This window comes from Alosa alosa, chromosome 1 (genome assembly GCF_017589495.1).
Source record: "Alosa alosa isolate M-15738 ecotype Scorff River chromosome 1, AALO_Geno_1.1, whole genome shotgun sequence".
NCBI classification, from domain to species: domain Eukaryota; kingdom Metazoa; phylum Chordata; class Actinopteri; order Clupeiformes; family Clupeidae; genus Alosa; species Alosa alosa.
In genome coordinates, this window is record NC_063189.1 from 2,622,939 (window position 1) to 2,650,166 (window position 27,228).

Sequence of the window (27,228 nt, forward strand, 5' to 3'; positions counted from 1 at the left end):
GATACTATATGAGTACTGATTTCATTGAAATAGACTGGCATATCTTGCACTTATTTGGGATTTAGCTGGACAGTGAGCCTTACAGCTAAAAAAAATGATGAGGATATGAACTAACGTAGGCCATGAAGCATAGCGTATGAAATCGTGACTCATTTGATAAGCATGTCACCAACAACAGGGACTGTTAATCCTGACATGGATTTACGTTTTTGTTTTATATGCACATCATGTTATATAATTTATCTAAACTTGATCAGTTGATGATAATGAACCTGTTGCACTCGTTCACTAACCTTCAACCTATCCTGTGCTAACATTACGAGTCTCAGACTAACGTTAACGTTACATCAGTGAAGGTAGCAAATTAGCAGGCTTTTTGTAATCACGAAGATGACGAGACATTGGCCTACTTGTATACAAATACATTTTCCTGACATCCATAAGCAGAAAACACAACGGTGGTTCCCGCTTTGGTTATTAGTCAACAAAAACTCATTTAGAGAGACATACATAAGTAGTAGTTTGCAATAACTATCTGTAAAGTGGGATAACGATAATGTTAGCTTTACTGTACATGCCAGAAAGGGGTAATGTTAATGTGATATAACTGCAAATAAACCTGGCATGGGTTTATCATAAACTTTATTGTTAATTAGGCCATGACCCATCATTGAATTATGCCTATATTTTGCTGGTGCTAGCTAAACTCAAACTGACTTTCACAGTGACAGCCATACAATTTTTTTTATGCCAGAGAGGCAGCTAAGTCAGTCATGACAAACGGGAGGATGCTAACGTTAAATTTATTACACTTTCATGTTTTTATTTTGTCAATTTCTTACATCAATATGATCGTCACTTACATCAAAACATGGTGGATGCACATCAATACCATCTCATCTAATGAGAAAAGACGCGGACGCTTGTTAGAAGCCATAACTCCAGAGGCACCGTAAGTCCTCAGCCGGTCAGTCAACAGGCTAAACTCAAAAATACCGGAGAAAAGTCAATAGCGACCTAGCCATTTAAGTGTGTCAAAATAAAAGTCTGGTGTTTATTTATCCACTGACGCTGTATTATTTCATGTATGAAGGTTATACTGTAGCAGATGTCTCTTTAAGAATTGCGGCCGGCCGCGGCCGTTACAGGAGAATACAGAACGGGGTATAGAGGGTTAAAGGTGGCAATTACCTTGAAAACAGCTAAACTCAGTAGATTAGTTTAGTTTAGTTTAGTTTATTAGTTTTGTTTGACAGGGACCATGCATAGAATAGCTTCTATACCAGGGTTAGCTAAATAGCTAATTTGCACCTGTAGTCCCTGGGCAGGATGTTCAAGCACAGTAAAAACATAAACAAACACAGACATGAAAAGACAACAAGATAAACATTACAAATAGAAGAAAAACTAAGCTAAACAAAGATCAATGATCACAAGCTTGATTGTCCTTCAGCCATGTCTTCAAAGACTTTTTAAAACGAGTCTCTGATATGGAGTGGGATTGAGTTCCATTTTCTAATTGCTGGATATGAAAATGCTGATTGGCCAAAAGTGGTCTTTTTGAATGTAGTGTAACAGTCTCCTCTCATTGCAGCCCTAGATACCCTAACATTGTCTCTACAGAATGACACACATTGCTTAAGTAGTGGTGGTGCAAGATCATGGGTCAATTTGTACATCAGGCACATGTCAGAGAACCAAATAAAACTGTCAAATGTTAACAGGCTATGTTTTTTTTATAATAGTACAGTGGTGATAATTTCTTGTTTTTTTATCAAGCACTTTCACAGCCTGTTTGTATAGAGAGTACAAGGGTTTCAGAGTGGTCACACCTGCTTGGGACCAGCTTGTAGCACAATAAGACAAATGGCAGAAAATCATTGAGTGCATAAACAGTTTAGCAGCATGTAAGGGTAATTGATATCTAATATGTCTAAAAGTAATCAAACACACTCTAACATTTCTAGATATCTTCTTAATATGTTTTCTGAAATTTAAATTGGAATCAATGATTATGCCCAGGTATTTAAAGTGGTCAACAATTTTGATCACCTCTCCTTTGACCAAGATGTCAGGTTGTTGCTGTGCATTTCCCTTTTTAGAGAAATATGTAGCAACAGTTTTACTTACATTGAGAGTCAGACAGCTACTAGTTAGCCAATCTGACACTTTATTTAGGACTGCAGTAAGTTTTAAAGCAGCCTGTTCTCTATTTTTGGCATGTGTATAGATTACTGTATCATCTGCATACATTTGGATATTGACATCTGGGCAAATCAGAGGGAGGTCATTAATATATAAACTAAATAAAATTGGTCCTAAAATTGATCCCTGTGGGACTCCAATGGAACTGTTGGCAAAGAGCATACATCATTAATTCTGGTGCACTGCTTCCTTGAATCTAAATATCCATGTCAGAGCTTTAGTGGAAAAATTAAACTTAGATAACTTTGACAACAGAACATTATGATTTACGGTGTCAAAAGCTTTTCTGAAATCAAGGAAAACAGCACCCCCATTATCAAGGCTGGATTTAATTTGCTCAATAAAGTAACAGTTTGCTGTCTCAGTTGAGTGGTTCTTTCTAAAACCAAATTGCATAGGGTGCAGTGGAGAATGGCCCTGATTTAAATGGTCCATCAACTGGTCACACACTATCCTTTCACTCACTTTAGAAATGACAGGGAGTATACTGATAGGTCTGTAGTTGGTAACATCAGTTACATCACCAGCCTTGTAAACAGGAGTTATTGCTGCTGTTTTCCAAGCCATAGGAAAAAAACTATGATTAAAAGACAGGTTGACCAGATGTGTTATTGGAGTGGAGAGGATATATTTATACTTCTTCACAAATGCACAGTCACAATCAAAAACATCTTTAGCCTTTGAGTTCTTAAGGTGGCCTATGGTTTTAACTATAGAGGATTCTGTGACCTCAGATATGTTAAAAAGTGGGAGATTGTCATTTGGTGGTGTGATGCATTTCTCTCTAGGTCCAAATCCTATTGCTAAATCTTGCACAGAATCAATGAAATAAGTATTAAACTCAGAACAGATTTTGACTTTATCTTGTGTTAATGTGCCCTGTACTTGTAGCAAGCCCCTTATCTCTGTTACTATTATGATCCTTTTTAAGGACCATATTAATGTTTTTCCAAGTTTGCCTGCTATTTCCTTTGGAGTCCTTGATAATGTTGATAAAAAAAATTGCTTTTGATTTTCTAAGTTCTTTTACAACTTTGTTACGCAATTGTTGAAAGGTTCTTCTATCATGGGCTAACCCAGACCTAACTGCAGTTTTTAATGCATAGTCCCTCTGCCTCATTAAAGCCCATACTTGTTCACTGAGCCAGGGCAAGTTTTGCTTTTTCCTAGAGTAAATTATATTTTTATTGAATTCACTTTTAACTTTGTTAATCATAGTCATTAAGCTCTCAGAAGCATCATCAACACTATCTGTGGCAAGCAACTCACTCCAAGAAAGTTGTCTGAATTGGCTTTCAAAATCATTGATAAGCCGTTTTGGTATGACGTTAAAGACCTTTTTACTTTCCTGTTGATACTTAAACCTTTGCTTAGTTAGTTTCCTAGAAATCAGTGTCAAATTGTGATCTGATAACCCAGTCAGAAAATTAAAAGTTTTAGTTATTCTCTCTGCCTTATTACTAAATATTAGATCAATCTGTGTTTGGGACGATGAAGTGATTCTAGTGGGGCCTTGGACTAATTGGGTTAAATCAAATTGGTTTGTAATATCTTTGAGTTTTTTTCTTTTTGATTTCTCCATCCAGTTTATGTTAGAATCGCCAAGTAGAATTAGTTCTTTGTTTCTGTCAAATTCTTTCAAAATATTTCTCAAGTATTCATTAAACTTACAATTAGATGAAGATGGTCTGTATATACAAATAACAGTAAAAGACATGTTGGCAGATAGGACCATTCATACTGCCATACATTCCATATCCATACAGTTCAGGTCAACTTCTTTGCAGTTAATGTGGTTTTTGACATACATCAATAGCCCGCCTCCTCTGCCAGTCTTTCTATCTTTTCTAAAAACATTATAACTAGATTAATAAGAGATTGTGTTAATGACTAAGCTCAGTAGATTAATAAGAGATTGTGTTAATAATTTTTAGTTCAGCAGAACTAAATAAGGGCCTCGGCAGGGTAACTCAACCTGCAATCGACATCACAGCTTGAAACTGACAGAATGTCTCTCCAAACGTGTTTATGTTTATGTTTCTAGGCAGTATGTGTGCAATTCCCCTTGGCCTCTTGTTAAAAGCCTTATGTTTTCACACGGTTAGGGTCCCGCACTTCCATTGGCGAGAACTTAATTGCAATCCTGATTGTTTGTTTTTAATCTTCTCCTCTAACTCAAACGGCTTCTAAACCAGTTGTCAGTTAGATTTACCATTTAAGTCGTTGGGATATCTGCCAGTTGGACACCTTCTGATAAATTACCCATTATTTTAATTAGTGAAATACAAACAAGTCGCCTACAAATGCCCCTGTCTAACGTAACCATAACGCATGTCCAAATGCCCCTGTCTAACGTAACCCTAACGCATGTCCAAATGCCCCTGTCTAACGTAACCATAACGCATGTCCAAATGCCCCTGTCTAACGTAACCCTAACGCATGTCCAAATAAAGACAAGAGGCAGATGACTACACAGCATTACGGTATTGCAAGCACACATACGCACGTGGTGATGCTGCAAGTCATACAGTGTAAGCAATTAATGCATTCCATTTCAAACACATCACATTCATCATTGAGAGTCTATAACAATGCTTGTCAACACTAGGGAATATCTGAACGAGCCATTGCAGACATGGACACACACACACACACACACACACACAGAGCATGAGTATCGCTTTAGCAATACAAATTGAGATTTGTAGATTGATGATTTTTGTCAGGCCAATAAAGGTCTTTCAATTGAAACTGGAGAGAGGGAGAGAGAGAATAGAAGCTTTATTGCCATTGCATAGAATACAGCGTATTAACGGAATTCAAGGTGGCAACCCTGAGAGAGGCTCGTCATAACAGAAATCCTATGACATATAACAGTTAATGGATAAAGGACACAGTTGCTTATGTATGTCTTTTTATGGACTGTCTGGAAAACTTTCACCTTTAGAAATCGGGAGAGCCTGTTCCCCTTTAGACTGATGTGGTGGAGACATCATTACAAGGTACGAGACAGCAGTTGGATTCATGCCCTGTTTCCACACCATAAAGAGAACAGAATGCATGTTTCAATTTGCATGGTAACAAGCATATAAATGGAATGTTACCTATGGTAACTACAATACAAAGTTAAACTGGTGTCATAGCAACTTTACTTGTTTGATTGTTGATTTAGCATTGAATGTATGAAAGAACATACATGTATATCAAAGATCTAACTAGAATCTTTGCTTTGTAATGACCCAGTAACCAAGGGAGAGACCAAACACAAGGTGAGCAGCTTTATGATCATAAATGTTCACTCTTGACCTCTGACCATGTAGCGGTGCACTCTTAGGCCCGTTTCACACCGGGTACGTGGCGTTAACGTGGCGTGTCTGCTGCGGCGCTGCGGCGGCCTCTCTGCCAATTAAAACCTCTCTTCTCCTCACAGCGGTTTTCTCTTCCTCACTGTTTTGAGTGGAAACGCTTCCAGCACGCTTGCCTGTGTTGTGAAAAATAGGCCTGAGTCTTACTCCTAGCATGCACGCGTTTTCGGCGCGGCTTGAGCTGCAACTGAGACGTGCGTGCCACGCAGGCGGTGTTCAAACTCTAACCTGTTACCATGGGAGCCGAAATAAAAACGCCACGTAGCTGACACGCACACGCCACGCACCCGGTGTGAAACGGCCTTAGCCTCACAAACGATTCTTGTTTTCCCTGTGTGCTTGTTATGTTTTTAAACGTATCTCAATATCAAGGGTGCCAATTGGATTCACCTTAGGGAATTACTTGATGCCAACGCCTAACTAACAAGCTCATGATGATATTTGAAAAATGTTTTCCCTATTTATACTCTACTACTGCCACACCTGCAGGGATGTGCAATGACTGGACGTTGCAAAAGACTGTGCAGAGGTATCCAAGAGTATATTTCTGCTGCTCCATTCAAGGATGCTCTGACAGGCATCAGAGGCAGTAATCTCATGTGTTTGCCTTCATAAATCCGATCCATAAATCAGACAACAGATTCGTCCATAAAAATGTGCAGTTTCTAGAAATGGCAATATTGCAAGTATATGCTAAAAAGAAAAATGTGTGGGAGACTATGCAGAATGTTGATCAGCCTCTCTATATGAATGTATAGTTCCAAGTTGATGATTACATGTCCTTTCCTAGAATTACCACAAACAGCACACACACATGTGCACGCGCACACACATGCACACAAACACACACGTGCACACCACTATTCAAGGACATATACAACACAAACACTATAAAATGTATATAAATGTATGCTATAAAGGACATATACAACACAAACACTATAAAATGTATATAAATGTATGCTATAAAGGACATATACAACACAAACACTATAAAATGTATATAAATGTATGCTATAAATATAAACTTGGAGCAATTGCACCCTCCCCAATGGCCATGGCTGTATCTGTGCAAACAAATGTAGCTAAGTCAACACATAACTACAAAAGGCCCTTATCTTCCCATTACTGAACACTACAGTTATTACATTACACAGCCAATTTAGTGTTAACATATTTGAGGGCATTTGAGAAAACATGAGTTTCCCTGTTAAAAGTTCCCCTCCGCATTCACTTAAAGGGACACCAGGCAACGTTTTCGTGTTAATTAATCATCTTCGTAAGTCGGTATATGGTTAAATGACTCATTCTGGGGCGAATGAAGGCTCTCTCTCCCGTCCCTACTGCCTGTAGGAAGAATATCCCGCTTGCAAGTTCGGTGTATCCTACCCGCCGACCTTCAGTCTCACAAAGTCTCAGACATCGCAAGAAGCAGGATCAGTTTACATCCTGCATCCCCAGCAAAGTCAAAGTCAAAGTCAAAGTCAGCTTTATTGTCAACTTCTTCACATGTTCCAGACATACAAAGAGATCGAAATTACGTTTCTCACTATCCCACGGTGAAGACAAGACATATTTTACCAATTTTAAGTCCACAGACAAACATAACATTCAAGTAAACAAAAAAGTAAGTAAATAAGTAAATAAGAGGGCACATATAATAATGAAAAAATAAGAGCAGCAAAATTTTGTTGAAATTGTGCATAGACAGTCAATAAAAAAACTAGTGCAAAGTCAGGCCAATAAGAGGCACAGAGGCAGGCTAACGAAACGCTAGCGATTGTTGCAAACGTGTGTATAATGGCAGAGCCGGCGAAGAAGCAGCGAACACCCTTGACGGAAGATGCAAAGAAAAGGAAAAGAGCTTCAGACCGAGTGAGGGCTCGCACACGTATCGACACATACAGACGCTAGGGGGAGCTTTGTAGAGAAAAAGCATCAGGCTTGCCTGGTATCCCTTTAAGGAATGATTAATAGCTGTTTGGTCAGTGGTCATCTGGGCAAATAAAAATGCAATGAACACGAGTTGAACTTTGACATTAGCAAATGAAAAAAACATGCCAGGGTCCGCTGTCACACACACCCCACATATTCTCACTTCCCACAAGGATCGGCCTGTCGTCAAACCAGATCCCTCTGTGCTTTCATTTTTTGGACGGTCTCCACAGTCACATCCTGTTTAAGAATACCAGCTATGATCTGGTCACTGCTTAAGAGACGAACATGATTCCTGATCACACTGGCCTGGCGTGGAATGAACCTGGTGTCCCTTCCAGCCATGAGCTAAACTTCCACTTAGCAAAATACACAAATGATCCAAGTCTGCCGTTTCCACACCAAATTCAGTGACTAACTACTGCTGTCCCATTAACATGTCCGTGTACACATACGTTCACTTTGCTGATTAGTTCAATTAATCACACTGAAAGTTTCGGACTTCTTTGGAACATTGCCGTAAATAGTTTTCGGAACATTCTAGGCTTGCTGAACGGTGCAGTGGAGAGGGATTGAAAAAAAAAAACATTAAAAAATTCTCTGTCAGGTTTTCATTAACTGGCACAAATGACAAAGATGAAAGGGAAAAGGGAGAAATGCTATTCTGCAGAGAGCACATGGCACAAGACCGAGAGAGGGAGAGAGAGAGAGGTTCAGTTTATTCGGTGTTAAAATCTGTGTTATTCTATGTTAAAATTTCTGTCTCTATTTTCAAAAATTTAAAATTTCTATCTCTATTTTCTTTCTTTTGTGATTCTACCGTGCTATCTGTAACATTAGCTTTGGCAACACTGTACCCAAACAGTAATAAAGCTCCTTTGAATTTGAATTTGAGAGAGAGAGAGAGAGAGAGAGAGAGATGGTGGCACTGAAAAAGGAAATCAAAGAACTGAGAAGGGAAAGGGAGGAATTCATCAAACAGCTCTCCCTGATGTCAGAGGAGATCAGACAGTTGAGAGTAGACAGCGAGTCTCATTCAAGTCTACTGTCATGCCTGACGGAGAAGCTGACGCTGTCACTCAGTGAAAAGCAAGGGGAGAACTTGGACAAGTCTCCAGACAGTTGCCCTCTTCGCTGTGTACTGAACGAGCAGACTGAAACTCCTCTTCCCTCACAAACTCCTGCCTCGCCTACCACTTCAAGTCCCACCCAGATCATTCTCCTCATGGACTCCAACGGCAATTTTGTGGAAGAGAAGAAATTGTTCCTACACCATCGGACAAAAAAGTTATGGTGTCCTAACACTAAGAAAGCCTTGGATCTTCTTTCAGTGGAGCAGTTGGGCAATCCAAGCCACATAATCATTCATACAGAAACAAACGACCTGAGAACTGAACAGGAGAGAGTTGCCCTATCACTCAAGAACGTGATGGAGAAGGCATCCTCCAACTTCCCTGAGGCCATCGTGATGGAGAAGGCATCCTCCAACTTCCCTGAGGCCAGAGTTGTTATCTCCACACTGCTGCCAAGAACAGACTTCCACCCTGACACCATCAACAGGATTAATGCAAGCATATCCAGAGACTGTGCCATGAAGCAAAATGTTTTTCTGGCTCACCACCCCTTGCTTAATCACAACAACCTCCTTGATCATGTCCACCTGCACAAAGAGGCTGTCCCATCCTTTGCAAAGACTCTGAAAGACGTCGCTCTCAACCGCACCATCCAGAGAACCTCCCTGCCACACCACCACCAGACAGGCCACCCTGTTCACCACCAACATCAGAGGCACTGGGGCAACTCCACAGTTAGAGACCTCCTCAACATGGCCATTCCACAAGCAGACAAAAGCATCCAGCATCCCAAAGATCAGCTCCTGCCCAACAGTACAGTACAACCTGGTACAGGATCAGCAGAGCTTCACTCAGAACCAGAACCTGAGTTACGCTCAAGCTGTCAGCGGAGCATCAGTCCCCCATACAACCATTCCTCCCCCCATTATAGACCCATCCACATCTTACCCATCACCACCCCCATCTACAGAACTGAAAGACATCCAACAAATGCTCAGCCGTCTATGTTATCATCTCATGGGTCAGTAACCAAGACAATAATCAAAAGAAGGGGGAATACTATATCCCTCAAAGGAATGATAAAAAAAAAGTTATGTAGATCAGTGTGTGTGCGTGTGTGTGTGAGTGTGTGTGTGTGTGTATGAACATGTGTAATTGTTCTGGGCGTTTGTGTGTGATTGTCAAAAAGATATCGGCGTGTTTGATTGTATGTTTATATGTGGAAAAGATATGTTTATTATGTGAATGTGTGTGTGTATGAATGTATATATGTGTGTATATACCAAAAGTACACATAAGTCTGTGTTTGTTATATGAGCGTATGTGTGCGTGTGCGTGTGTGTGTGCGTGTATATACCAGAAGTCTGCGTTTGTATACTATATGTTAGTGTGTCTATCAACTGCATGTGTTTACCAAAAAAAAAAGTATGTCCTTGTTTGTTTGTCTTGTGCTTTAGCGTGTCAGCCAACCACAAAATATGTGTATGTAAGTATGTGTATGTGTACTTGTATGTGTATGTATATTTGTATGAGAAGGTGTAGATATTTAGATAGATAGATCTTTTATGTTCATCAATGTTCTTTATGTTTATCACAAACCTGCAAAAACAGTTAAAGCATTATTTATAAAGGGTTCATCTTTAAAAATTGCATCTTGGAATATTCAGGGCCTAAGGTCATCTATTTTTGGCATTAAGAGTAGAAACTCAGATTTTCTGAAAGAGATAAAAAAAACTCTGACATCCTAATTTTGCAAGAGACATGGAGTAGAGGAGACTTGTCCAGTGGCTGTCCAGTAGGATTCAGAGAGACAGTATTACCATCAATAAAATCTAAAGGAGTTACACAAGGCAGAGACTCCGGAGGAATGCCAGGAGGGGGGCAGTATTGACAATTTTGTAATTAGTATTTACAGTGTATATATATTTTGTTTTGCATTTACATATTTTCTATTGGACTTCAGATTTTACATTGAAACTCAGACTTTACATTGAAACTGTACATTTGAAATGGATGTGGTTAGACAAAAAAATGTTAAAGTGCCTAATTCCGTCTTAGTCAGTGGTACGAGTGATAGTGATACAGATGGAGAAATGTTTAGGTTTTTAGAGGAACATGGGCCTTTTTCACGGGTGATACACATAAGTAGTTCTGATCCAGAATTACAAAACACAGTCATTGTTGAGTTTGATTCAGGGCTTACAGTAGAGAAGCTAGCTCAGATACCACTCTATAGGCCTTCCCCAGATGACTCCATCACTGTCGACTGCATTAGGCAACTGTCTAGTGTTTATTCAAGGTATGTGGGAAGTAATTTAACAAAGACATACCTTGACTCCTTAAAGGTATCACTTCAACTAAATTGTATGATCTAACTGCATTTGATGCAGTGCCATACCTCTTTCCTTTTTCAACTGTAAAATGTATACAATAATTGAAACTTTTTAAAAATAGAATACATATGACATACCATGTGTAAGTCTTTATGTCTGTGTTCTAGCTCAGTGTTTCCCAAACTTTTTCAGACCAAGGAGCCCTTTGTCCAAAAAAAAAAAAAATAAATAAATAAATAAATAAATAAATAAATAAATAAATAAATCAGGGACCACCTGCACCCGTTCCCCCTCCCCAAGCCACATGCTGCTACCCTCAGACCCCCACCTCTATAAAGTTTTAAGGATATTCTATTTTTTTTTAAGGATATTTACTGTAGGCCTATATAAATTACTAACCTGCCTGTTTGTATTCAGAGAACAATTCATCTCAATTCAATCACTGTCTTAGGCCTATTCACGTGCAGCATTTAATCATTATTAACCAAAGGCATCAGGTTTTAACATGATATTCTTTGAAATAGTCTACTGTTTTAATAATAAATAAACTAGAAAAGCACTCAGAGAGCGCAGACTTAGCTCTGCCCAAGGGTCACTGATGCAATAAATTCCAGGTGTTCAGATCACCACCAAAATCTGTTCGGCCTGGGTTGGCCGTCTAAAAATTAATATCCTTTCTGAACTTTCCAAGATATTATTAATTTAGGAAAATGGGCATATGACATAAAACGTAGAACAGAACTAGCAGTGTAGGATAGAGATGCAATTTTTTAATTGCATTGAATTAGCTTTAGGACAACCTGAAGTTTACAGGACTTAACAGGGTAAAAATCCTATAAGAAATGTTGATCTCATAGACTGTATATACAGTCTATGGTTGATCTTATTTAAAAATCCTATTGGAATTTTACAATCCTATTGGACAAGTTTGTAATCCTATAGGACTGTAACAATGAACATACAAATCCTATTGTAATATCAAGAAATCCTAAAGGATTCTTACAATCCTGTAGAATCATGTTGGAAAAAATGAAAATCCTCAAGGAGTTTTTGATAAGGGCAGCCAGTAAATGTAGACGTGTATTAGAACATTTTAAACTATTAAGTGATGTATAAAACATTTGATCACTGTATTATTATTTCAAATGACCTTGTTTTGACTTAACTCTTTTTGTCTGTCACGGTGATGATTGTAGGTGCTGCAGGACTTCCAGCTACTGTTTGGAGAAGATATTTCCTCTCAATTTATGGAAGTGGGGAATTTTTCTCCAGAAATCGTCAAAGGATCCAAGAACCTCACCAAGACACCCATGTTGGACTCTTGATTCCCAAACACCACTTTATGATACACCAAAGTCCTTTAGGCAAGTCCCTCCACTCTACGGCCATATTGCAACACATTTTGGGCCCTTATCAGGCATCTATTTGGGGCAGAACTGCGCGTGTGCAAGGCTTCACAACACCGGCCTCGCTCCAGCGGCGAGATCACAACACATGATTGGTACCGTGTATTCACAACACATCACATGATTGGCATGATTCACATGTCGTCTTTTGGCCACGGAAGGTGCTGAGATGTGGATACACTACCCCAGAGCACTGTAGACAATCACATAATTACACCAGTCCAGTACGTATACATGTTTTTATATTTTGACAGAACTTCCTGATGTTTAGACATGATTATTTAAATCCATTCATGAATTGTAACAATGAGGAACAAATGTAATGCCTTTAGTATATTGCTTTTTATGAATGTCAGCTGTATTGTTTCAAACTAGATTGTGGATTTTATCCAAACATTGTAATGCTTTTTTGACACTGTCTTGACAGGTTTGAAATTAAAGGAATTATCCGGAGTAAAATGCACTTTAGATCAATTTACGGATGATTGGGAGTACATACGTTGAGTTGACATCAAAATCATGTCATTTGGATGTGTTTTGAGAAAGTTCGATTTTACCGTTTTTAGTCAAAACTCGTTAGCCTGGAAGTGTCACAGAACTGCCCCCAATCCTGCATGGCTTGCATCCGTCTCTAAGATAAAGGGACGACTGAAATCGGCATAACCTAGCCGTTCTTTTAAGGCTCTGAATCCAGAAAAGTTCTGAAGGCAAACCTGAACCTGACTACATTCAATGTTAACTATCCAATATTCAGATGTCTCTTTTTTTTGTAATTGAAATGTATTGCAAATTAGTGCATAATTAATGAGATATTGTTCAATTACATCCATAAACATATATTTTCAGAAAACTTGTAATGCAAAAAGATATTGTCTCTACATAAATAATCAACTAGTAAAGTTAGAATACCAAGGAGTTATTTTTTTACCCTATTCACCTGTTCTATGTTGCCTATGGAGGCCAGTTTTAGGCTGCAAATGCTAATTAGCATGTTTAAAACTAAAAAATCGTAAATATGTAAATATGATATTCAGAATCAGCACCCAAAAATTAGGCAAAATACCCTCTTTACCAGTGTTTTCTCACATTTGACCCCCAAGTGTTAGCAGTCCCAGTCTTGATTATGCATTACATAAATGATGATGTCATGTAAGAGTGAAAATGGATCGTGAAAATTTGAAGACAAAAAAAAAATCTTGCTCCTTAGACTCAATACTCGCAAAATATGCAAAAAAAAAACATTTTTACAAGAAAATCCAGCGGGATTACACAAGACACCGTACTATAGTTGGATTAGTTGGTTGGATTTACAGGCATAGTTATCAGCTGGCTAAAATCATATCTACAAGAAAGGAGCTTCTTTGTTGCCATCGGAAACTGTACCTCAACACCAACGTCCTTGACCTGTGGTGTTCCCCAGGGGTCGATCTTGGGGCCACTATTATTCAACCTCTATATGCTCCCACTTGGACAAATCATTCAAAATAATTTGATTTCATATCATAGCTATGCAGATGACACACAAATTTACTTAGCTCTATCACCAAACAACTATGGTCCTCTTGAATCTATGTGTCAGTGTATAGAACAAATCAACACCTGGATGTCTCAAAATTTTCTTCAGAAAAAAAAAAAAAAAACTGAAGTAATTATATTTGGTAAAAATGAGGAAAGACTTAGGGTTGCCACTCTCCTTGACACAAAAGGGTTGAAGGCAAAGGATACTGTTAAAAACCTTGGTGTATTAATTGACAGTGATCTAAATTTCAACAGCCACATGAAAGCGATAACTAAATCAGCTTTTTACCACCTCAAAAAAAATATTGTCAAACTCAGAGGGCTGATGTCAAAACATGACTTAGAAAAACTCATTCATGCATTTATCTCCAGCAGGGTTGATTACTGCAATGGACTGTTCACAGGCCTTCCTAAAAAGACTATTAAACAGCTTCAGGTGATACAAAATGCAGCAGCTAGGACTCTAACAAAAACTAAAAGAACTGACCACATGACTCCAATTCTTAAGTCCTTGCACTGTCACAGAATTGACTTTAAAGCACTATTGCTTGTTTATAAATCAGTAAATGGAGCAGGACCTAAATACTTGTCAGACATGCTTCAGCAGTACACACCTTCTCGTCCTCTCAGGTCCCAGGTGAAAAACCTGCTAGTAAAACCTACAGTTAGAACTAAACATGGTGAAGCAGCTTTTAGCTGCTATTGGCTCAGCTGTGGAACCAACTTTAGGATGACATTAAAAAAAGGCCCCAACTGTAGCCAGTTTTAAATCTAGACTTAAGACCAAACTGTACTCAGACGCTTTCTGCTAACTGTGCCGAGTTACAAATTCTGAATCTGCCTCGATAATTATTCTACTTTGTCTTTTATTACTTTTTTTACTACTTTTGCCTTTGTTTTTGCTTACTAATTATTCTTTATTTTTAAATGATTTTACCTTGTGTTTTATGTTTTCTTTTTATTATGATCTTTACCTTTTAACTATTCTTTGACTATATTGCCCTTCTATGCTTTTATTTGTTATTATCGTTTGGTTTTGTTTATGTAAAGCACATTGAATGACCTCTGTGTATGAAATGTGCTATATAAATAAACTTGACTTGACTTGACTTGACTATAGGGGGTTTTACAAAAGCACTCTGGCCAAAATGACACATTTCGCTCGCAAAAGCCTCTTACTCTCTCATAACATTTAAAACATGCAACAAAAGCAAATGTTGCCTTCAAACAACACATCTTCTAGTCAAATCACTGTGTGATTTCAGTCAATCATTGCACAGTGCACACTGGACAACAAAATGCAAAATATAGTCCTCCAAAATAGAAGTTTTAGCCATTTTTGCTATGTCTGTGCCATTTCTTTCTTATTTTTCTGGTATCAGAAAAACTGTGAAAAGACTACATTTATTGAATAAAAATGATTAATTCCTCCCAATATGTAACTGTCATTGACATGTAGTACTGTAAATTCACAGTGAACAGTTTTAAAAAGTTGGTAAGACTACTTTACGTAAGGAGAATAGCAATTACAAACAATACTGTAATGTCAATGCAATCAATAGCCTAATGAAAATAAATAATAATAATAAAAAAAATACTATGATATAAATCATGATTTGACTGAAAGAACGCCCCCTCAAAAGCTTTCCCAGAAATGCCCAGTTCAGATAGTGTAGAAAGGAGAAGGTCATGGTTTACAGTATCAAAGGCTGCAGATATGTCTAGTAGAGTTAGACAGAGTGAGCAAAGGAAAGTATGAGAACAAGAGCGAGAGAGAAAGAGATGGACAAAAAGAGATAGTTACTGTAAGATAGTCAAGACTGTAGAAAAAAGGAAATCCAAGGCACTCTTCTTCAAAATGATTTAAAAAGCCTTTTTTTTTTACTGGCTATTTCATTTCATAGGGTTTTTACATTTTACATCATGAAATAGCCAGTAAAAAAAGGCTTTTAAATTCTAAAATAATTGTGAAGAAGAGTGCCTTGGATTTCCTTTTTTCTACATTTATTTGAATTCCCGACCCCAAAGAGCCCCTTCCTGAGCATGTGGTGAGTGGGAGGAAGTAAGAGAGTGTGTAGGAGAGAGGAGGAGAGATGGACCAAGATAACCAGGAGGACACATCCACTATCTTCACTGAGTGACTGATTGAGTGAATGAGTGGGACAGTACCTGTGACTTATCAAGTAGGCAGTGGTTCTCAAACTTTTCTGTCATTCCCCACTTTGGAGGTGGGGAATTTTCCAATCCCACCTGGCCCCATCACCCCGGCAACATGGTAATGTTAAAATATTATTTTTGCATTTTGGTTTTACGTTACAGCTCCCGTCTTGGTCCGCAGGGTCTGATGATGTTTTAATTACATTACGTTGGTCTGTTTATGACTTGTTTTGAATCTATGATCTTCCTTGTTAAAAAAGAAAGGCGTTAGGCACAAAAAAAATTCTTCTCATTTCTTCTTGTTTGTTCGCGCCTCACCTGTCATGTCTCTATTCCCCAATAGTGAGGCCCACCCCACACTTTGAGAACCACTGCCCTAAGGGAAAAGCCCCGGTTCATTTCACAGAGCAATGCTCAGCTAGAGTTATATTTTTAATCTTTTTATTTTTATGCTATGTATTTTTATACATACCCTTAGATACCCTTACATACCATGTCAGGTTTCTGGCCAACAGTTGCTGCAAATTTGTGACAAGGTCAAATGCAAATTAGGTTTCTGGCAAACAGTTTTGGCAATGTTGCAGCAAAGTTATATGCAAATTAGGTTTGTCACCATAAGTTCACTGGACGTTCTGGGCTAAGTGTGGTGGCAAATCACTGGCGAATACATTTGCCACTAGTCAGGGATGTAGTGGAGGCTAAACGCAAGTGAACATAGTTTATCCACCTCTTATTAGAGTTTATCCACCTCTCAAAGGCCCAGAGGCCTCATGCAAAGCACCTGGGTGAGAAAAGGGATGCTGCTGTTCATACACCACAGATATACACAGATATACACAGAGAGTTTATGAGAATTTGAATTTTACAAAACCGTTATTACATCAAATGTATTTTACATTGAAAGGAAGAGACAGAGTGAGTGAGTGACAGGTCAACCTAACCAGGTTGATTTTCCTCCAGCTTCAGACTCCTTCACAGAGTGAACCATATGCCACAAGCAAGTGAGTGTGAATGAAAAATGAATGAGTGTATAAGGGTGTATGAGTGAGTATGCATGCATGTGTGTGAGGGTGTATGAGTGAGTGTGCATGCATGTGTGTGTATGAGGGTGTATGAGTGAGTATGCATGCATGTGTGTGTATGAGTGAGTATGCATGCATGTGTGTGAGGGTGTATGAGTGAGTGTGCATGCATGTGTGTGTATGAGTGAGTATGCATGCATGTGTGTGAGGGTGTATGAGTGAGTGTGCATGCATGTGTGTGTATGAGTGAGTGTGCATGCATGTGTGTGTATTATTGACTGTGTGATAATGAGCATGTACTGTGCCAGTTAGTGACTTGAATGTGCATGTGAGTGTGAGAATGAGTGAGTGAGTGCAGAAGGGAGTATGTGAGAATGAGAGAGTGAGTGCAGAGGTGAGAATGTGAGAATGAGAGAGTGAGTGCAGAGGTGAGTGTGTGAGAATGTGAGAGTGAGTGCAGAGGTGAGAATGAGTGAGTGAGTGCAGAGGTGAGTATGTGAGAATGAGAGAGTGCAGAGGTGAGAATGTGAGTGATGGCTGAGTGGTGTTCCAGCAGAAGGACACAGTCAAGTCCAGAGGCTTCATGGGAAGCACGGGATGAGATCAGGTCCTGTGTAGTGCTCTAATCTCACATGCCGCACAACACTTTTGTGTGTGTGTGTGTGTCTCACAGATGGTCCATTCTCATGTAGAGATCATATGCAGCAAAGTAATCATGACGGACTGGCCTTCAACAGGATGATAGCCAGTCCAGATTAGCGGCCGATCAAGGTTACTGTGTGCAAACGTTTCAGAGATGTGAATGGGAGCGTTTCTTCACATGTTGTACTTTGACCGTGGGCCTGTTCCATTATACACAGTTGCTCCATGCTACTTTCTCCCTGATTTACTTATGAGGTGTGAGACTAAAGCCACATGGAAAGTTGACGCAACTTACAAAAAAAACCCCAAGAAAAATCAATTTTTCATTTCTTTTGATGAGGTGTCAAAAGCAAGCTTTAATCCACCTACGTCAGACAGAATGATCCAGAGATCAGTGTGTGTGTGTGTGTGTGTGGGTGTGTGCGTAAAATTCCATTATTTGGTACTTTCTCCTTAACCAAGTTAAGTCTCCTGAGAAGTGATAGACACTGAGAGATGCACCACAAAAATGACTTCAGCAGCACACTTATCTGTGTGGGTGGAGATAGGCTGGCGTCTGCATGTGTCTAGGGGCTTTGAGTCTTTAGTAATTATTTGACCAGACCGGCTGAAGTAATACTAGCTGAAACCATGCAAGAGTGGATCCATATGGATATCATGCAATGATATACACTAACATTACATTAGGCAGAGTAAGTCTCTGGGGTTACAATGTGTGGGAATGATTGGCGATGTGATGAGCAAAACGCTGAGTGGGAATGAACCTATGCGTCTCCAGGTCAGCTTTGAAAGAGCTACTCAACTTACCATCTGTATTAGCCATGTAAGGGAAGTGAATAACCTTTTCCTGAGACGTGTTATTCAGGCTGTAGAAGCTTGGCATTCCTGCGTTGACCATGGATGTGTTTGCGCTCAACACTGAACCCCACTCAGTGAGACACTAAAACAAATGGCAAACAGACCAGCAGCTGACATCTCCACTTAACGACATGTTGAATAGGCCATGTGTGTCCATGCCTTTATGACACAGATGTGGCCTGACTAATGACAACTCTATTTCCAATTAGTGGAGTGGGTTTGTCCTGTGCCCTGCTTTTCTGGATGCGATGCGCGTATTAGTCGTTAACGACGCTCCAAACGCAGAGACGCAGGTTCGGCCTGGACTGGCTCACAACTGACGTGGCGTTTCCATAACGTAGTGCTCTGGGAATGGGGGAGTGATGGGAATCCCATCAGGACTCCATAAAGACAAAACCACAGGCTCGTGAGGCTTCCTGTGGCGGCATCGTTTACCAACAAGACAACACGATCCCACTTTCCCGACCGTTCCCATCGCGCCATTTACGAGCTTTCTGGAAATAATGACAAGATACCTACTGTTAGCGAAGACAGGCGATAGGCGTGATATGGCGCTCAACCCCTCGGCAAACATGGCATGGTGTGTTCATATGGAAGGGAAGCCACACACATGGCATGGTGTGTTCATATGGAAGGGAAGCCACACACATGGCATGGTGTGTTCATATGGAAGGGAAGCCACTTGGTCACATGAAGCACAGTGTACCGAGAAAAATAAGAAACAGGCCACCAATTATGAGTGAGGAGGACATTTTTTGGAAAGTTTCAGTGAAATCAGTTTTTTATGGATGAAACAAACTAGTAAACAGAAGTGGCCCTCTGTGTTTACTACAGATTAAATATAAACACATATAAGCAAGAAAAGAGAGGAAATGCAAGCAGACATGGCTCATTACTGTGTGTGTGTGTGTGTGTGTGTGTAAGTGCGTCAGCTCTTTCCCAACAGTCTCCAGTGGGGCGAGAAGTTTCCTCTCGCTCTCAGAGATCAGAGTGTAAATCTGAGGGTGAGTGTGAGTGTATGCCTGCACATCGTGTGTGTGTGTGTGTATCGCTCTCAGAGTTCAGAGTGTGTGTGAGGTGAGGGTGTGTGTGCACCAGAGCTCCGTCTTTCACCATGGTCCTTCTCCTCCTCCTCCTCCTCCTCCTCCTCCCTTGCGCTTGTCCTCCGCACTGGGCGGGCCTCTTCTCTGCCGTCAGCAGTCTTGGCCTTGGGGCTCCTCTGGGCAGCGTAGCCTGGCAGCTCCTCGTCCATGACGGACAGGAAGTCAAAGAAAGGCACGCTGGGCCCCCATCTCTCATCTGGAACAACACCTGGGTGTGAGAGCACAACAGATGAAAAAAAACCTGAAACTGACGAGCCTCACCAATCACCATTATCTTCATCATCATCATCGTCATCATCCATCAATCAGCTACACAAACAGTGTTCACAAAGCGTCCAGTCAGGGCCAGAGGCAGGAGGTCCCGTTCTTAAGACAACATCGACGTCTTTGAGACAACATTGATGAAATCAGTGGTTCTCAACGTTTTTTGAACAAACGCCCCCTGACCACATCATGATTGTCTTGATTGCTAACAGAGCAGCGCTGTGGTGTTTTACCTCAAGTCTATAAGCAGAGATCCACTTTAGCATGGGCTGTGTGTTTATGAGCCTACATTTTCATTTTTGAAATGAATCGTTCATCAATTATACTGCTTCGGCAGGCTATGCATAGGTCCTATTTTGTGTAATGAAAGAGAGGGAGAGACTATAAAGCCCGCCCTATCAAACAACTGATAGGTAGGTCTGCAAAAATAGCCCAACGTGATGCCAATCAATTTGATTTGCCTGTCATTTTTCTCGTCATGCTCTCTCTCTTTCTCACTCCTGCAGGTAGGCTAATCGATTTTCCATAATAACAAATCGTACTGGCGTATTTTGATGTGAAAAGCGTGTCCGATACTCAAAATGCATACAGGTTGGCAGGTCTGTTGCTGGCATAATCTTAAACGTTGTGATGAATAACTTTGAGTAACGCCCCCCATTTGTGCCTGAGCGCCCCCCTCTCTGCTACCTTGTTGCCCCAACATTGTCGAACACCCCTGGGGAAGTAACGACCCCGTTGAGAAACCCTAGATTAAATCAAGCCCAATGGAACAAATCCAGATCTGAAATCGGGTGTTTGTACTGAGTGAGTTTTCATTAGTTCTTGATTAAGAAAGGGCACACTTCCAGGCAGAGACGTAATCTGATCCACCGTGGAAATTCCAAAAGCAGTCACGGTTATCATCACTGAAGAACGGGAACGTCGCAGCATGGATCGGCAATGGAAACTGCCCAGAAACATCAGATAACGGCGAGTCAGTGGGAATAGATATTCCCCACTGCTCTGCCCATTGTCAAAAGGGCAGCATGAGTCAGTGTTCTAGAAGGATCTGAGAGGCTGCATATGAAAATGAACAGCAGGGACATGAGCCTAGGACGTTCTGCCAAAACATAAAACATAAAACATGAAAGAAATGGTTGAAGTGGGAACGATGCGGGCCAATGATGGGAAAACAGATGAAACCAGTCGGTTGTGCAAAAGAAAGGCGCACTCCTCTTTGTGGAAAGAGACAAAAAATGAGGAACTTGAATGAGAAAAAGTTAAAAAAAAAAAAAAAAAACAGAAGCCAGTGGTTTTTGGCAAGTGAGGCATTCACACATGTGGAAGATTGAGCAAAAATAAATGTCCAGTGCACAGGATGCAAGAAAAGTGAAACGGTGACTGGACTCCCCCCAGGGTGAGTTTAATTTCACTGATGGCTACCAGGCAAAAGGCCTCAGTCTCATGAGAGAGAGAGAGAGAGAAAGAGAGAGAGAGAGAGGGAGGGAGGGAGAGAGAAAGAGAGAGAGGGGGGAAGAGGTCACTCCTCAAGTAGCTGAGAAGAGTCGTCTGAGAAGAGTTGTCAACAACCTCCTCGTCCTCCTCCTCCTCACATCAGGAAACGTCCAAAAATAAAACCAAACAACAGGGCCGCCGCCAGACTGCTCCGGGCGCCAACTCGGATCAAGGTGAGCGGGAGAGGAGGGGGTGAAAACACATGCGCCAGCCTGACTTCCTAATGCATGGTGCCCGGGTGACCACACACAACAGGAGCTTGCACCCCAGAGAGAGGGGAACAGCGGTTACAACAACAACATCAACAACAATAACAACACAAAACAGACTGAGAGAAACGTGGTTTGGAGCTCACGCCTGGGCCATGTGTTTCTGAGTGCCTGTCTGTGGTTTTTTTCCCCCCTTTGGAATTTAAACTGCTCATAAAAGAATAATACATGAGAGAATGGATCTCTAAAAGCACTGAATTTTCCTCCCATTAAACAAAAAGACATTTTAATAAGACTGATGGATAAACCTTCACCGCTACCTGGCACAAAATGAAAGAAAGACAGAGAAAGAGATAGGCACAGAAAGAGAGAGATAGAGAGAAAGACAAGACAAAGTAGGAGAGAGAGAGAAAGAGTGAGTTGGCATCAACAGCATCGGTGGTCTCTGTACCGGTACTCGAGCCCAAGAGGACTGGCACCAGCCGCAGCAACTCAATTAAGGGATATGGTTTCGCCTGCTCTGCCCGCTTCTCATAGGAAGCAGATGGAGTCTGGGGCCACTTCTGGGAAGCTGGCACTGGGTCAGTACTGCTCTTTAGCACCAGAGGACCTAAACATCCACTCAGGCCCCATCAGAGGAGCGAGAGGAGGGAGGAGAGGAGGGAGGGAGTGATGAGATGAGGTCAGTGATGAAGTGAAGGGCGATGGGGGCAGCGTTACCATGCGGACAAATTTTTACTGTAATGGCATCTGGACAATACCGATGATTATTATTACAGCAGACTGGAGCGGGGGTTGAATGTGGAATACATTAGCCGAGTTAGCGGGGGCAAGTGTTTATTTTTACAATTTACAGTGCTTTGTGAAACTGCGCTGCCTGTGACTGAGGATCCTTATACAGGCATGACTGTTAACACTACACTACATACTCCCATGTGTGCTTTTCAAACCCGCACAGAACGTGATAATGGCTTTTGGTCAGTATGAAAAAAAATGTACACTCTGTTATGAGAAGTAAGAGTAATGTTATAGAGTGCTATATGCTGTAACTGCTATCAGCTAAGCTTCAGCGAGGCGTGTGTGTCCAGTACTGGCTGCCATGATGGTAGCCTAGAAATCTAGACGCACCCTAGCGGCAGCAAATGTAATTTGCAGCCAGGGTAGTCTAGCAACTCGTCGTTGGCTTGCAAGCTGGAAAAATTGAACTTCTATCAGGCCAATCACATCGAGTCGGCGACGGTTCTGCATGAATTTCCTGCTACTTGAAAACAAAGAAGATGGATGCTGCTGCATGCTGGCGAACAGTGATCTTTGAATCGCGACTCGAGTTAAGTTTTTTTTAAATTGGCAAAAGTTTGATCAACTAGCCAACTAGCTCCGCTTGTGGGAAAACGCATGTAGTCCATGAGCCACAGGGGGTCGTCACTACCACTTGGGGGGGCAAATTCTCACTATATTTTTCTGAAAGCTACATATCTCTGGAGTATAAAATGGTATGATAGCAAGTTGGATCTTGTAGCTTTTTGGCTGTACAGGCCTTCAAAGTTGACCTCTGATTTGAAAAAAAAAAAGGAAATTCCGCCTATTGGCTTTTTTTGTTAAAACACTCATAAGAGCCCAGAAAATAATCCAAATCTTATTATTACTGATGCATATGTGGTGTGGCTCTTCATTTTGGTTGATTAAATTCAAGATTTATGTGCACAAAAAAGCTAATTTGAGTTTTCAGAGCAACATGTTATGGCAATACCTGAATGCAGACCTTATCGATCATTACTATTCTACCCTCCTTACTTTCAATTGCAAGTTGAAATTAATGTTAAATGATGACATACATAGGTCTGCAGTACAAATGTTTTTTTTAAATTGTAGCTGAAACGAGTAAAAAGGATCTTTAATCTATTCATTGAATTCATCGTCAGAACAGGAGCACAGAGGATGCCATCTCTATGGCACTTCACTCTGACCTGTCCCACCTTGACAATAGCAACACCTATGTAAGAATGCTGTTCATTGACTTCAGCTCAGCGTTCAACACCATCATCCCCTCCAAACTGATCAACTCAGTGAACTGGGCATCAATACCTCCCTCTGTAACTGGATTCTGGACTACTTGTATTGCATTCATTGTGTCTACACTTAAAATAAATAAGTTTGTCTTTTCTTTTATCACATACACATATATTGGTAGATGTTTTTTCTTTACCTTGACATGTTTCGACGTATACTTCCATCTTCATCAGAAGGTCACACGGTGGAGTAGTGTGACACGTTTTTATCAGCTGCACATTTCATCCTGCACATACACTTATTATTAATACTATTGTAATGTTACTGTTTCTGCACTACAATGGTACTGTTACCACACTGCACATAGTTGCACATACTGTACATATCTGTCTATATGGTTCATAAATATCCATATTTATTATTTTTTTCTGTAATATATTCTGTTAATACACTGCATATATCTATATTGTTCTTACTTACTTGCCTGCTGTAGATATGCAAATGAACTCATGTTCCTCTGAAAATGGATTGATCCAATTTCAGTTTCTGTCTCATCTCATCAGAACTGTGTAGAATTTTTAAAACTGTTGTAAATGTATGTACTTGTAGATCTTGGAGAATAGTTATTATTTCTTTTCAATGGAAATTATTTTAACATCAGATGAAAGACAATTTTAAGTATGATGATAATAATAATAATAATAATAATAATAATAATAATAATAATAATAATAATAATTGTGCATAATGATAACAATGTGTAAAGTATGAATATTTTCACCAACCAGTTCATCTACATCTCATTCCCACATTCTTACTAGTCAAAAGTACAACTGAAATGTATAATGTAGATCATTTTAGCACCTGTGATGCAATTACCATAATTTCCCAACTATTAGCTGCAGCTTGTACATTGATTTTGCAAAATTTCTTCAGCTATGAGGTTAATACACGGGGGCAGTTAATATGGTATGGTTTTGTTTCTTTTAACTTGCATAAAACACTGTCGGGTGGCTTATAAACAATACGGCTAATACACAGGAAATTACTGTATGTATTTCATGTACCCTGGACATTATAAAATTATAATATTTATGTTAAGCTGGGTACATGTGGTGATGTGAACAATTTTCATATGGTATTCCTTGAATGTAAAGGTAATATGTGATTGGTAATCATGATGTTTTGATCTCTTGGAATATCTCTTATTAAATACTAATTTACTGAATTTTGGGGTGTTTCCGAATAGTACATTTACAAATAGTAAATAGCATAGCAATGCAGACCTATGTAATCATTTGTATTTCAAGTCTCTGCTGGGAGGTAGGAAGGTAAGAATACATTGATTAATGAGGTAGTGGGCATTTCAATTAGTGCTGCAACACATTGTGTCTCTGAAAATGTAGATTTGCTCATTATTACACATAAATCTTGAATTTTATCAACCAAAATGAAGGGCAAAATCACATATTTTGACATGATTCATTTACATATTTACATGATTCAAAATATGTATGCCAACATCAAACACCACATATGCATCAGTAATAATGAGGTTTGGATTATTTTCTAGGCTCTTATGAGTGGTTTAACAAAAAAAAGTCAATAGGCGGAATTTCCTTTTTTCAAATCAGAGGTCAACTTTGAAGGCCTGTACAGCCACAAAGCTACAAGATCCAACTTGCTATCATACCATTTTATACTCCAGAGATATGTAGCTTTTAGAAAAATATAGTGAGAATTTGCCCCCCCCCAAGTGGTAGTGACACGCCCCTTTTTGGGCCTGTGGCTCATGGACTAATGGGACTCATGAGTTGTAGCGCTATCCTATTGCGTGCAGAGGGAATTTGAAAGACAACTCTTTATCCCGCCCATCGGATTGAGCACTGCGAGTGGTGAGTTACCAGACCCTACATCTTGATGTGGGTCTGGCTCTTCAGGCTAGCAGTCTGGAGGTATTAAACAGATCTGATAACAGTGGTGGATTATCAACCCATTCATTTCAACAGGGCTAAGATGGGGTTCAAAGCTCCTTCAATCCAGGAAGTATGACATTCACTAGACATCTTACTGATCACTATGACCTGACCAAATGTGTGTATATACTGCGTATATAATGCATATGGCACAATATCTGCTGTGACTGGAGTGACAAAAACTCGTGGCTGAAACCAGCCTGTGGGAAACAATGCACCTGGAAAGCTCCTAATGTCCTGAGAAAGGGGCGGTGCTAGTGTAGTGGTTAAGGAGCTGGGCTAGCGTGCAGTAGCCTGTAGGGCGGTGGTAGTGTAGTGGTTAAGGAGCTGGGCTAGCGTGCAGTAGCCTGTAGGGTGGTGGTAGTGTAGTAGTGTGCAGTAGCCTGTAGGGCGGTGGTAGTGTAGTGGTTAAGGAGCTGGGCTAGCGTGCAGTAGCCTGAAAGTTGTCGGTTCAATTCCCGGCTTCCACCGTTGTGCCCTTGAGCAAGGCACTTAATCCTAAATTGCTCTGGGGACAATGTGATCCCTTGTAATATAGCTGACATATGTAAGTCACTTTGGTCAAGAAGTGTCTTCTAAATGTAATGTAATGTAATGAAAGACCCACATAAACCATCAAGCATGGAGCCCCTACCTGCAGGCTCTTCATCTTGCCTCTCCACACCCTGAAGCCACTGGAGGATGCTCCCAGACTGCAGGGGGCGCTGTGGGGGGAAGTGGAACACCTCTCCTCCGGAGCGCAGCTGAGAGAGCACCAAAGCTGGGAGCTGGGGCGAGGCGCCCAGGTAGGACTCCAACACAGAGCTGCCTGCAGGTGTCCTATGACTGCAAGACAACACAACACACTGAACACCGATATCTTTTTACACACACTTGCGCTCTTTGAAATTGTTTTGCCTTTGCCAAGTACCACGACTAAAGGAGAATTGTGATCTTTTTCCACTCTAGGGCCACTTTTGAAAAGTACACTAGCTAGCCGGGCCAGTACAAGAAATACATTCCTAAACGAGCAGATGGCTATAATTAAAGTAAATTACTTTTTTCACTGCTGACAAAACTCAGGCATGCCGTTAAGTGTCAGCCAACATGGAGAGGATCCCTACAGAGACACACATGTTCCTGTTTACCCCAGTTAAGGTACAGAAGTTGTGTGAGTTTTTGAAATTGCCCCCATATGAAGTTGATGTTAGCCGATGCCCCTAGTGAAGATGCTTGGCCAGCTAGTTCAGCTAGCTCTATGCCGAAAATACTGATCGGGTCCGAGTCCGGCCTGCGGTCATCTCCCTCTCTCCCACTCACTCACTTCCTGTCTGTCTTCGCCGTCCTGTCGGAGTGAAGGCAAAACGGCCAAAACAAATACTTATCACCAAGAGTGTACACACAGATTTATCCAGCATGGCAGGTAGCGCTGCAGGTGCCCGGCGTGTAGCAGTGCCCGCATCTCCAGCAGGGCGGCGCTACTCTCTAGCCCCTCCTCCCTCACAAACAGCAGCAACAGGGGCATCTGCAGCTCCAGGTACTGGGGCAGATTCTCCACGGTCAGCTCCGGCTAACAGGGGGGGGGGGGGGGGGAGGGGGTAAGATAGGACACAGATGGACAGAGTAAAGAGAGAGCCACATACAGAATATGTGTGAGTGTGAGAGAGGGAGTGAGTGAG

General features: G+C 40.7%; 2 protein-coding genes across 4 annotated transcripts in view; one reads left to right on the top strand and one right to left on the bottom strand.

Moving 5' to 3' along the window:
* Nucleotides 1–4,969: 4,969 nt before the first annotated feature.
* The window catches only part of txndc16 (thioredoxin domain containing 16), a 41,092-nt gene continuing 18,833 nt past the window's right edge, over nt 4,970–27,228 (bottom strand). The window contains exons 17-21 of one of the 3 annotated variants that reach the window (XM_048253216.1): nt 26,953–27,119; nt 26,205–26,395; nt 24,075–24,159; nt 23,791–23,880; nt 19,692–19,825 (exon numbers count right to left, since the gene is read on the bottom strand). In XM_048253216.1, the coding sequence (XP_048109173.1) occupies nt 24,146–24,159; nt 26,205–26,395; nt 26,953–27,119 (372 nt within the window). In that variant the 3' untranslated portion in view covers nt 19,692–19,825; nt 23,791–23,880; nt 24,075–24,145. Of the gene's footprint in view, nt 5,235–19,033; nt 19,826–23,790; nt 23,881–24,074; nt 24,160–26,204; nt 26,396–26,952; nt 27,120–27,228 lie in introns of those variants that run through there. The other 2 variants (XM_048253208.1, XM_048253223.1) reach the window with 2 other exon arrangements.
* Nucleotides 5,325–12,236, top strand: LOC125300506. Its single transcript, XM_048252502.1, has 3 exons — nt 5,325–5,474; nt 8,346–9,603; nt 12,108–12,236. The coding sequence occupies exons 2-3, from the start codon at nt 8,425–8,427 to the stop codon at nt 12,234–12,236; spliced, it is 1,308 nt and encodes a 435-aa protein (XP_048108459.1). The 5' UTR covers nt 5,325–5,474; nt 8,346–8,424.

Excerpts from the sequence above, each read along its gene's own strand:
- LOC125300506 (XM_048252502.1), top strand. The coding sequence starts at position 8,425 with ATGGTGGCACTGAAAAAGGAAATCAAAGAACTGAGAAGGGAAAGGGAG. Across the intron at positions 9,604-12,107 it reads TGTTATCATCTCATGGGTCA|GTGCTGCAGGACTTCCAGCT; the intron begins GTAACCAAGACA and ends TGATGATTGTAG.